Source organism: Leptodactylus fuscus, chromosome 5 (genome assembly GCF_031893055.1).
Source record: "Leptodactylus fuscus isolate aLepFus1 chromosome 5, aLepFus1.hap2, whole genome shotgun sequence".
NCBI classification, from domain to species: domain Eukaryota; kingdom Metazoa; phylum Chordata; class Amphibia; order Anura; family Leptodactylidae; genus Leptodactylus; species Leptodactylus fuscus.
This window is the reverse complement of record NC_134269.1, coordinates 21,364,386-21,377,848: the sequence shown is the minus strand read 5'-3', so window position 1 is coordinate 21,377,848 and position 13,463 is coordinate 21,364,386. Positions and strand designations below refer to the sequence as shown.

At 44.0% G+C, this 13,463-nt stretch overlaps 1 protein-coding gene across 3 annotated transcripts in view; it reads right to left on the bottom strand.

The window, feature by feature from the left end:
• The window catches only part of SLC44A2 (solute carrier family 44 member 2 (CTL2 blood group)), a 40,927-nt gene that overhangs the window by 18,214 nt on the left and 9,250 nt on the right, over positions 1-13,463 (bottom strand). Inside the window, exon 1 of one of the 3 annotated variants that reach the window (XM_075272613.1) lies at positions 11,388-11,508. The exons of the other annotated variants lie outside the window; for them this stretch is intronic. Coding sequence (XP_075128714.1) covers positions 11,388-11,421 — 34 coding nt within the window. The 5' untranslated portion in view covers positions 11,422-11,508. Of the gene's footprint in view, positions 1-11,387; positions 11,509-13,463 lie in introns of those variants that run through there. 3 annotated transcript variants of the gene reach the window in all.

The window sequence follows — 13,463 nt, the reverse complement described above, 5'->3', positions numbered from 1 at the left end:
TATACAGCCCAGGGCGTATACACTACAAGTCCTGACAATAGACATCTATAGAAAGTAATCTCACCAGTAATGACTAATACAAGACAGAGCCTGAAAAAGAGGGCTCAGAACCAGGAGAAGAAGAACAGAGTGTAATATTGTAGTTATATTCTTGTACATAGGGGGTAGTATTATAGTAGTTATATTCTTGTACATAGGAGCAGTATTATAGTAGTTATATTCTTGTACATAGGAGCAGTATTATAGTAGTTATATTCTTGTACATAGGAGCAGTATTATAGTAGTTATATTCTTGTACATAGGAATAGTATTATAGTAGTTATATTCTTGTATATAGGAGCAGTATTATAGTAGTTATGAAACAATTGTAGAAAAATTGGAAGGGCACTCACCCACATCAAGGCTCATCTTCATAAAAGACTTCTTTATTAGAGTAGCATGTCTTTAAAAACAATTTGTGCATGGAGGGAAAACAGCATAAATAGGCAAGTAGGCAACAGCCGTTTCGCGCAGCTATGTGCGCTTTCTCAAGCCTCAAAAGGCATTTCCAATTTTTCTACAATTGTTCCATTTTCATATTGCTTTTTCTGGTTGTTGAGCACCCCCACGGCTCCTAACATACAAGGTTATAATCCTCAAATCTACCTCCAGTCTATTTGGACTTTTATTTGCATTCCAGCAGTGCCATCCTATACATCTTTGTTTTTGGTATTATAGTAGTTATATTCTTGTACATAGGAGCAGTATTATAGTAGTTATATTCTTGTACATAGGAGCAGTATTATAGTAGTTATATTCTTGTACATAGGAGCAGTATTATAGTAGTTATATTCTTGTACATAGGAGCAGTATTATAGTAGTTATATTCTTGTACATAGGAATAGTATTATAGTAGTTATATTCTTGTATATAGGAGCAGTATTATAGTAGTTATGGAACAATTGTAGAAAAATTGGAAGGGCACTCACCCACATCAAGGCTCATCTTCATAAAAGACTTCTTTATTAGAGTAGCATGTCTTTAAAAACAATTTGTGCATGGAGGGAAAACAGCATAAATAGGCAAGTAGGCAACAGCCGTTTCGCGCAGCTATGTGCGCTTTCTCAAGCCTCAAAAGGCATTTCCAATTTTTCTACAATTGTTCCATTTTCATATTGCTTTTTCTGGTTGTTGAGCACCCCCACGGCTCCTAACATACAAGGTTATAATCCTCAAATCTACCTCCAGTCTATTTGGACTTTTATTTGCATTCCAGCAGTGCCATCCTATACATCTTTGTTTTTGGTATTATAGTAGTTATATTCTTGTACATAGGAGCAGTATTATAGTAGTTATATTCTTGTACATAGGAGTAGTATTATAGTAGTTATATTCTTGTACATAGTAGTAGTATTCAATGTGTCACTTCTAATACTAGAGCCTACTCATGTGGCGTTGGGACCTCAGGCGCTACCTCTGCACCACCTATAAACCTCCCCGCCACCTCCCCGGTATCACTGTGAGACTTCTTCTCCTCACCAGACATGAATGCTTCTCAGTTACTTTCTCTCATAGTTTCATCTGCTCAGCTGGAGACAGGACAATGCTGCAGAAACCTGATGACCGAGGCGAAGTGGCCAAACTCGTTTCCCTCCTTATAAATAGCATTAGAAATATTATAGGCTTCGGATCTGCCATGTTTATATCTTCCTGTCCCTCTAATATAAATGCAGAATCTCTGGTAAGCATCACCCAACTTTCCAAGGCTATTCGGAGCAGAGTACAGAAACCTCATTATATAATAAATTACCAATCAGAATACAGGAATAATTACTTTCATCTACAATAAGTTGCGCAATAACTTTTCCGTCTGCCAAATATCAGTCAGCCCTTTCATTCTTGTGGCCAACGGTTCACCCAACACCCGCCCTAACATAACTAAACCCAGCCAAGTAGGCATGTATGTTATTCCTATAGACGGAGATAAGCAGCCACAGAATACTGCCCTATGCCGCTTATTGCGGGCCATAAAATCCTAACTTGGGCAATCCCAAATTCTCCCTGATGGGACAATTGGGCAGAATACACAGATATGAGATTTTTTTTTTGGATGGCCGACCATTCTTCTACAATAACCTACATGAAACAAACCGAGACAGAAAGCCATTAGAGAACAAATATTTACCAAGGCGTAACAGAAGATTATACACAAAGTAACTGGAGGAGTCGCGCTTCAGTAATATAACCTTCCCCTTCTGGAGAACTCGAGTGGAGACTGTGCGGGGTGAAACATGGTGAGAAGTGTCGCCGTTTCCTTCATAGGACGTATCGATGAACTGTTGGCACTCTATGGGATACTGTGGATGGGCCACCCATGTGATATTCCAACTACTATAACCGCTTCTGGCTATACAAAGAGGTTTAGGGGCAAATCCCCCACAAACACATATCTGTGACACCCAAGGTGGTCCCCTACACCAGTGTTTCTTAGTCTTTTTCAGCCAAGTAGCACTAACTCGTGTGACAAATCCTGTTCCCGATCTCAAGTAGGGGGAAGAACAACTGCCATTCGCATAGGTGCCAAGCAAATCCTTTTATACATGGGGGCACCTGAGGGTCTTTTAGCTTCTGACCAGCTTATAGATCAAAAGCTACGTATCCATTTGGCACAGACTACCCACTTTTTCTACTTGGCCTCTACTGTGTATCAACATTTCAAGATGGTGGACGGTTAGGTCGGCACAAGCTCCTCCAGGAGCCTCTGAACCCAAGCACCCAATAAATCTGTAACTTCAAGAGCAAGGGTTCTCAGTTACAGTGTATACTCCCTATGACTATGTGGCGTATCCTCTGGGACCCCCAACCAAATCCTCAGAATCAGTGTTAGATGTTGACCTCTACCAATGTTGAAGTGATGGCTTATTGGAGCTATACCCCATGGCTTCCAATACAGAGGCGGCCCCCTCCCCTACATCAAACCTAAATGGGCCTTCAGATGTCTAATCGAGAGCCAAGGAAATTCTTCACTTTTCATGGGGCTTTTTGGAATGTCACCGAACAATGCAAGTTTTTTGTCGTGAGTCATGATGGAAAATGCTAACTTTGGGCTCGGCCCAAGGCCAGGGACTAGAAAGAATTAAGTCTCTTGTGTCCAAGTCCTATGGTTGGAATTAGATGACAATTTCAGCCCAGATGAGGGAGATCACAAGGGGCCTTGTGGCTGGAATGACTATCCAGAAAAGTCATAGTATAAGAAAGCCAAGAAGATGCCCAGTTATGGATATCATATAAGGAGTACCACCAGCAAGGACCACCCAACTGGCAACCAATGCCTGATAGGAAAACAAAAAGTTGACCAGTGTTCCCGTCATCAGTTTTTTGGGGTAGGTACAGAGATCATCTGTCTAGTGTGAAGGCCCCATTGTACATATCCCCATATCTCAGCATCTACCCCGTACAAGTATGACAAGTGGGATATTGGGGTCACCTACAATTAGACTTTAGGTTCTACTTTTGTTACCAGGTCACCTAATGCATCATGCTACATCCAGCCAGGTAAGTCAGATTAAGGCATGTACAGGCCGAATCACACAGTAACCGGCTCCAAGTGACTCAATGACATTTCAGGAGTCTGAGTCATTGCACCCAAGGCACGCGAGAAGGAAAAGGAAACCCAACACAGACGTTATTCTTAATGTATTCAGGGAAACACCAGTTCAGACTTTTAGGTTGGAGGACCTCAGGTGTACTACAGAGCACCCAACTTCTTCTGACCACTTCAGTACATGCACAGACATGATGGTCACCGAAAAAGGGAAATAAGCAGATTGCCCAAAAATGCAAGAAGGTGTGAAAAAACTGATGACATGGTCACATGACTAAGAGTACAGGTCCTGCACCCAACGTTCTATAGGAACAGTCAATACACCATAGAGGAACCATGGAGAAGTTGAGACGGACCAAATATCGACCACCTGAGCTCCCCTGTCAATCTGTAAGGGGTAGAAAAAGCTCAAAGGTCCTGGTTAGTCTTCCCAAAAAGGGGGTGAGGAACCATGGGCCACAAACCCAGCCAAGCCATTGGTGGTACTATCACCAAAGCATGAAAATAAAAGTGTACATGCAATGGCGACCTACCATTCCCCCAGCAGTCCTAAAAACTACCAGACCTCCTGGCATTGATCCTGGTCGCGTTTCGTCCTGTATTTATTCTGTGCACAGGAGTCTTCCCATAAAACATCTGGAAACACTTAGTAATGGCAGATCCCCGAGCGCTCGACGTCTTGTCTTTTATCAGATGCCAGCACACAAGCGTTAGGATGTTACTATCACACAGACCAGACATTATTTTCCATTATTTTCTACGTGACCACAAATGTTCCATTAAAGGGGATGTCTGGCTTCGAAATCTCATTTTCAATAGAAAGGGAGGGTCCCTAATTCACAATCCTTATCTATAAACCAGAGGGGAAGGTGGTTACAGAAGTCCTCTTGGCTGTCGTCCCCAGATTATGGCCTTAGGTTTCTTTGAAAACCAGGTATTAATCTATAGGAAGCTACCTACCAATAGGTGGCGCTAGGAGCAAATTCCTTGTTTTGACCAATGAGGTTATAGTTGTATGCCTTATCAGGGCATACATGGTCTAATAAGTCCTTGTACCAGTCTCTCCCTCAGGAGACACATTGCCCCTTCTGGAGGACTTCTATAGTATTACAAAAATAGCCCATCAGTGGTCATGTAATGCTTCAGTTCACCTGTGGGGGCACTGCAGGGAAACAGCAAATGATAGAGGATCTCAGCTACAAAACAACCTGTGAACATCTTATTTTTGGTCGACCCTTCTTACATGGTCAATGTTTTTGGTCAATGGATATTTCTGGAAAGAATTACGCAGAGACTAATCTTCTTACGTTGGGAATGGCCTGACTTGCAATCTATAATACTGGGCTAATCTGTGGACTCCAGGGTTATGAGACAGCACCGGGTTGTGGATTACTGAAGGATGATACAAGTCATGAGACAAGTGAATGGTCTACAAGCTGGAGGGAAATTACACAATGAGAGTTGTTGTAGTCACAAATTGGAGACCACTCCCGTTTGAAGTTGAACTTATCAGAATCCTAAATTTCTACAGAATTCTTCCAGACTGCTACTATAGAACATTGTGTTCAGGACCTGTCTTCTCATAGTCATGTGACCATATTGTTACAGGTTCTTCACTCCTTCTAGATGCAAGTCCTAAGTGTAGACTCCCATCCTTCTGAGTCATCTATGGTCTCTGATCAGGTTTGTGGACATTTCCTTTAAAAGGGACATTGGGGGAATAAGTTCATAAGATGTCTTGGTGGAGTTGGTCCCTAAAAGGCACTATTTGGGAAGTAATGTCTGCGTACTTACATCTAGGCCATGTTCTATACATACGATATTTCCATATTGGTCACCATATGGTAACCTTATGGATGAGATGGACTGATATAAACAACCTCCATCCTGCACCGCCAGCTGAAGTCTCTCAGATCTCCCCCCTTCAGGTACCGAATTCCAGCACAGTTTATATTGGGAAGCACTGGACGTCCGCTGTTAGCTCAGTCTTATTTACTAAGGATGAAGAACTCCTTTCATTGCTCCGTCCGGTGCCACTGGCTTATTCTGGCCGTATCATCGCAGGGCACCAAGGAGGGCATCATGCAAGCACGTTGATCTGCAATTTTTCCATAGCATATAAGACATTATATGGATTCTTAAAGGGATTGTCCAACAATATACTGTACCTTGAGGAACAAGGGGGTACCATATAGGACTCTGGACCATCACGGTTTGAAGAGTCATATACAGTATCGTACATGAATGGAGAGACTGGTTTGTAGAGAATCAGTGGAGCAGGGGCATATCTTGGGGGTGCAGAAGGTGTGGGTGCACCTTGGCCGGGGGACCATAAAGAGTCTCTTCCGTATAAGCAAGAATTTATAGTTGGGCGGCCCGATGCAGATTTTTTCGCTGGGTCCAAGGGGCTTCATGTTCCACCTCTGGAGCAAAGATTTCTTGTAGGATGGTACCTGGACATTACTGAAGAAATATAGGGTGGAGACCTGAAGGTCAGGAATTGTGTAAGAACCTGACACCAAGGTTTGGTATCTGAGGAATGAGATGTATAAGACGAGCAGATGAGTTTATAATGGAGTGTATTGGTGCCAGTCTGCTCCTTGGTAAGCCACAGGTAAATAGTATTATAGTAGCACTCTGGTTTTAGGACGGTATGAAGGTGGGATAGGCTTTGGAGTAGGATGCGGCAGGTTGTGGCAAGTCTATGGATTAGTGGAAAACTTCTGTCCCTCACCCCCACAACTAGGCCTAGATAATACATGTACAATCTGACGTCTTCCTACAACAGCAGCCATAACGCCCCTGCAAAATGTTTCCACCCTGGCACACGGTGATCCAAAACATCAACACAGATAATAATATAAGACTTCTTAAAGGGGATCGCCACTTTTGGTGACCGCACGTGAATTTGCCATCCTAAACAGGGGCAATGGAGGCCTAGGTCTCATTACATAAATGGTAATACTGCCCAACATGTGTCCAAGAAAACTCACAAATGTAAACTAGGGTGAAGGTAAAAGCACTAGTTATGGTCTAGTTATCAAAGCAGGTTGTCACTACTAACTGCAGGCCCGGACGTCTGCATTGTACTAGTTAGCACACACTACTAGCCATACTTGCCATAGTGTTGCACTGTCCTAGTTACTATTCCAGGTTATCACACTGTACTACATAACTGAAGCAGGAGTTCACACGTGCGCCCGGTCTCCACTTTGCAGGTTTCTGTCTTCTGCCCGAGAAACTGGGCAGGAGACGGAAACCCGGCAGTAAGTGTCCGCCTGTGAGCGTCTTCTGGTCTCTGCGACGAAACCGGGTTTTTTAACCGGACATAAAGTCCTGCATGTCCGACTTTGTGTCCGGTAAAAAAACTGGTTTCACTGCGGACAGGTACAAAATGCTCACAGGCGGTCACTTTGCAAACTTGGGCAGAAGACGGAAACCTGCAAAGTGGAGACCGGGCGCTTGTACTAATAGTATCAGCACGGGTTATCACCTTGCACTAGTATTATCAGCCCGGGTTACCACCTTGTATTAGTATCATCAGCACGGGTTATCACCTTGCACTAGTATTATCAGTTGGGGTTATCACCTTGCACTAGTATTATCAGTCGGGGTTATCACCTTGCACTAGTATTATCAGCCCGGGTTACCACCTTGTATTAGTATCATCAGCACGGGTTATCACCTTGCACTAGTATTATCAGTTGGGGTTATCACCTTGCACTAGTATTATCAGCCCGGGTTATCACCTTGTATTAGTATCATCAGCACGGGTTATCACCTTGCACTAGTATTATCAGTTGGGGTTATCACCTTGCACTAGTATTATCAGTCGGGGTTATCACCTTGCACTAGTATTATCAGTCGGGGTTATCACCTTGCACTAGTATTATCAGTCGGGGTTATCACCTTGCACTAGTATTATCAGTCGGGGTTATCACCTAGCACTAGTATTATCAGCCCGCGTTACCACCTTGCACTAGTATTATCAGCCCGGGTTATCACCTTGCACTAGTATTATCAGCCCGGGTTATCACCTTGCACTAGTATTATCAGCACATCACTGCGGACAGGTACAAAATGCTCACAGGCGGTCACTTTGCAAACTTGGGCAGAAGACGGAAACCTGCAAAGTGGAGACCGGGCGCTTGTACTAATAGTATCAGCACAGGTTATCACTTTGCACTAGTATTATCAGCCCGGGTTATCACCTTGTATTAGTATCATCAGCACGGGTTATCACCTTGCACTAGTATTATCAGTCGGGGTTATCACCTTGCACTAGTATTATCAGTCGGGGTTATCACCTTGCACTAGTATTATCAGTCGGGGTTATCACCTTGCACTAGTATTATCAGTCGGGGTTATCACCTTGCACTAGTATTATCAGTCGGGGTTATCACCTTGCACTAGTATTATCAGTCGGGGTTATCACCTTGCACTAGTATTATCAGTCGGGGTTATCACATTGCACTAGTATTATCAGCCCGGGTTATCACCTTGCACTAGTATTATCAGCCCGGGTTATCACCTTGCACTAGTATTATCAGCACATCACTGCGGACAGGTACAAAATGCTCACAGGCGGTCACTTTGCAAACTTGGGCAGAAGACGGAAACCTGCAAAGTGGAGACCGGGCGCTTGTACTAATAGTATCAGCACGGGTTATCACCTTGCACTAGTATTATCAGCCCGGGTTATCACCTTGTATTAGTATCATCAGCACGGGTTATCACCTTGCACTAGTATTATCAGTCGGGGTTATCACCTTGCACTAGTATTATCAGTCGGGGTTATCACCTTGCACTAGTATTATCAGTCGGGGTTACCACCTTGCACTAGTATTATCAGCACGGGTTATCACCTTGCACTAGTATTATCAGTCGGGGTTATCACCTTGCACTAGTATTATCAGTCGGGGTTATCACCTTGCACTAGTATTATCAGTCGGGGTTATCACCTTGCACTAGTATTATCAGTCGGGGTTATCACCTTGCACTAGTATTATCAGTCGGGGTTATCACCTTGCACTAGTATTATCAGTCGGGGTTATCACCTTGCACTAGTATTATCAGTCGGGGTTATCACCTTGCACTAGTATTATCAGTCGGGGTTATCACCTTGCACTAGTATTATCAGTCGGGGTTACCACCTTGCACTAGTATTATCAGCACGGGTTATCACCTTGCTCTAGTATTATCAGCACGGGTTATCACCTTGCACTAGTATTATCAACCCGGGTTATCACCTTATACTAGTATTATCACCACAGGTTATCGCCTTGTGCTAGTTTTATCAGCATGAGTTGTCAGTTGCTACTAGGTTACCACCTTGCACTAGTATTATCAGTCGGGGTTATCACCTTGCACTAGTATTATCAGTCGGGGTTATCACCTTGCACTAGTATTATCAGTCGGGGTTATCACCTTGCACTAGTATTATCAGTCGGGGTTATCACCTTGCACCAGTATTATCAGTCGGGGTTATCACCTTGCACCAGTATTATCAGTCGGGGTTATCACCTTGCACCAGTATTATCAGTCGGGGTTATCACCTTGCACCAGTATTATCAGTCGGGGTTATCACCTTGCACCAGTATTATCAGTCGGGGTTATCACCTTGCACTAGTATTATCAGTCGGGGTTATCACCTTGCACTAGTATTATCAGTCGGGGTTATCACCTTGCACTAGTATTATCAGTCGGGGTTATCACCTAGCACTAGTATTATCAGCCCGGGTTACCACCTTGCACTAGTATTATCAGCCCGGGTTATCACCTTGCACTAGTATTATCAGCACAGGTTATCACCTTGTATTAGTATTATCAGCCCGGGTTACCACCTTGCACTAGTATTATCAGCACGGGTTATCACCTTGCTCTAGTATTATCAGCACGGGTTATCACCTTGCACTAGTATTATCAACCCGGGTTATCACCTTATACTATTATTATCACCACAGGTTATCGCCTTGTGCTAGTTTTATCAGCATGAGTTGTCAGTCGCTACTAGGTTATCACCTTGCACTAGTATTATCAGTCGGGGTTATCACCTTGCACTAGTATTATCAGTCGGGGTTATCACCTTGCACTAGTATTATCAGTCGGGGTTATCACCTTGCACTAGTATTATCAGTCGGGGTTATCACCTTGCACTAGTATTATCAGTCGGGGTTATCACCTTGCACTAGTATCAGTCGGGGTTATCACCTTGCACTAGTATCAGTCGGGGTTATCACCTTGCACTAGTATTATCAGTCGGGGTTATCACCTTGCACTAGTATTATCAGTCGGGGTTATCACCTTGCACTAGTATTATCAGTCGGGGTTATCACCTTGCACTAGTATTATCAGTCGGGGTTATCACCTTGCACTAGTATTATCAGTCGGGGTTATCACCTTGCACTAGTATTATCAGTCGGGGTTATCACCTTGCACTAGTATTATCAGTCGGGGTTATCACCTTGCACTAGTATTATCAGTCGGGGTTATCACCTTGCACTAGTATTATCAGTCGGGGTTATCACCTTGCACTAGTATTATCAGTCGGGGTTATCACCTTGCACTAGTATTATCAGTCGGGGTTATCACCTTGCACTAGTATTATCAGTCGGGGTTATCACCTTGCACTAGTATTATCAGTCGGGGTTATCACCTTGCACTAGTATTATCAGTCGGGGTTATCACCTTGCACTAGTATTATCAGTCGGGGTTATCACCTTGCACTAGTATTATCAGTCGGGGTTATCACCTTGCACTAGTATTATCAGTCGGGGTTATCACCTTGCACTAGTATTATCAGTCGGGGTTATCACCTTGCACTAGTATTATCAGCCCGGGTTATCACCTTGCACTAGTATTATCAGCCCGGGTTACCACCTTGCACTAGTATTATCAGCCCGGGTTATCACCTTGCACTAGTATTATCAGCCCGGGTTATCACCTTGCACTAGTATTATCAGTCGGGGTTATCACCTTGCACTAGTATTATCAGTCGGGGTTATCACCTTGCACTAGTATTATCAGTCGGGGTTATCACCTTGCACTAGTATTATCAGTCGGGGTTATCACCTTGCACTAGTATTATCAGTCGGGGTTATCACCTAGCACTAGTATTATCAGCCCGGGTTACCACCTTGCACTAGTATTATCAGCCCGGGTTATCACCTTGCACTAGTATTATCAGCACGGGTTATCACCTTGCACTAGTATTATCAACCCGGGTTATCACCTTATACTAGTATTATCACCACAGGTTATCGCCTTCTGCTAGTTTTATCAGCATGAGTTGTCAGTCGCTACTAGGTTATCACCTTGCACTAGTATTATTAGCCCGGGTTATCACCTTGCACTAGTATTATCAGTCGGGGTTATCACCTTGCACTAGTTCTATCACCACAGGTTATCAGTCACTACCAGGTCACCGCTTTCTACCAGTTATATCAGCACAGTCCTCGGTTACTATATATCTCCATGTTAAGCACGTCTATCGCTCGCTCAGGATGGTCAGACGTAGTCAGGTAGAATTACTATTTACTTTTCGGGGTGCCGCCTTATCTCAGGAGGTTAACACATTGCAGCCCCATGCAAGCCATCAGACAACACTTTACCGTGAGCTGTGCCAGATGACATGCTCAGCTCTGCTACATCTGTATGTACTAGTATGTGTATGTGATGGTAGTTGTGCTGTTATTAATATAGCATACCGTAGATGAGTGCACCCACCCTCAGCGCCCTATTCCCGCCACACCTTCATGCACCCAGATAAGTACCCGCCAGCAGTATAGGAGCCCACATGACTTACCATGCTTCCCATAATAATTCTCCTGATCCCCCATGCTGCCGCCTGTGTCTCCTGCCGTCACCCCTGCTCCTCTGCTGCTGCCCACTCCCCCCGCCGCCTGCCTGCTTTTTGCAAAGCTCTATTTTCTCAGCCTCTCTCCCCCACCCATGTCAGCTGGTCCCAGTCACCCAATTACACCTCTCAATCTCTCCCAAACTGGTCTGACTAGTGTCAGGTTCATAGAGGCGGAGGGGGAGGGCTGGTCAGGGCAGGCTGGGTACTCCGGTGCAGAGGTGGTGGCGACGGTAGAGACCCCCATGATGCAAAGGGGGGCAACACAAGTGTGCAGCTGTTGTATGGCCTCAGGCGGAGGGCACTTGACAGCCTGATGATGGCGCCATCTACTCCTAGAATAATATTATCACTTGTGTAGCACACGACGGCAGACAGCACAGTAGAGTCGCGAGGCCATGTCGACCAACTTCATCTAATGTATATGGACGCCATTAGATAACGCGGCTCAGCAGACGGTATCGCACATGATAGGCTTAGATACAGCAATTCAGCAGACGGTATCGCACACGATAGGCTTGGATACAACTCAGCAGACAATATCGCACATGATAGGCTTAGATACAACTCAGCAGACGGTATCGCACACGATAGGCTTAGATACAACAATTCAGCAGACGGTATCGCACATGATAGGCTTAGATACAACTCAGCAGACAATATCGCACATGATAGGCTTAGATACAACTCAGCAGACGGTATCGCACACGATAGGCTTAGATACAACAATTCAGCAGACGGTATCGCACATGATAGGCTTAGATACAACTCAGCAGACAATATCGCACATAGGCTTAGATACAACAATTCAGCAGCTCGGCAGATAATATCACACATAATAGGCTGAGATACACTGACTTAATGTACTGTAATACACAATAGGATTAGATACACTAATTTAGAACACAGTAACTCGCATGATAGGGTTAGATACACTGTCTCAGCAAATTGTGACACGTAATAAGCTTAGATACATTGGCTAAGCAAATTGTCACACAAACTAGGCTTAGATACACAACTCAGCAGTCAGAATCACACATGATAGACTTAGATACATTGGCCAAGCAAATACTATCATACATAATAGGTTTAGATACATTTGCACCAAACTTTTTTTTACTGTGCGGTCAAAATTGCGTCAAAACCCCCAGACAGGATTTGGCGCAGATACACGGTCAGTCATAACCGGTCAAGGGCTATGGGGTGACATGTATCGCCTGACAAAAAGTTGCATAGAAGTCATGTAACTAAGGCACGGGACACAAATTCAGCGGAATACAATGTGCGACAAAACCGCAGCGTTTTTTGGTGTTATCACACATAATTTGATGTTTTATTTTGCTGACTTGTATATCGCCATCATATTCCGCAGCGCTTTACAGACATTGACAGTCACTGTCCCATATAGGGCTCACAATCTATGTTCCCTATCAGTATACAAACTCCTTGCAGATATTGTCCTTGGTAGGATTCAAACCCACGACTCCAACGCTATAGTACTAACCACTGAGCCACCATACTGCCCTGATAGGTTTAGATACACCGGCTCAGCAGACGGTATCACATACACTGATATAAGACGAATGTGATAAGCATTTATATGTCATAGGATATGGGAGATAAGTGACACGAGGCAATGACTGATAACAGAGAACAACCGCACAGTAAATAGAGATACAAGTCACTGAATGGTTACTGGCCCTTTAAGACTCAACGCGTTGTCCCTCCCTCGGCCCTTCCCTATATCTTCTCCCACAACCCTCCACCGCCATATCTTCACATTTCCGTACCCCAGGCTATATTTTTCATAAGGGCTGATCATTCTGTCTGATCATCTGACCACATACGGAGATGTGTACGCTGTGCGTCATATAATACCGCTCTAGACTCGGGATTGGTGGACGACTACTACCGAGACGCTGAGCGACACCTTAATGTCGTGATATATATATATATATATATATATATATATATATATATATATATATATATATATTATATACTTGGGCACCATAAAATTCTTCT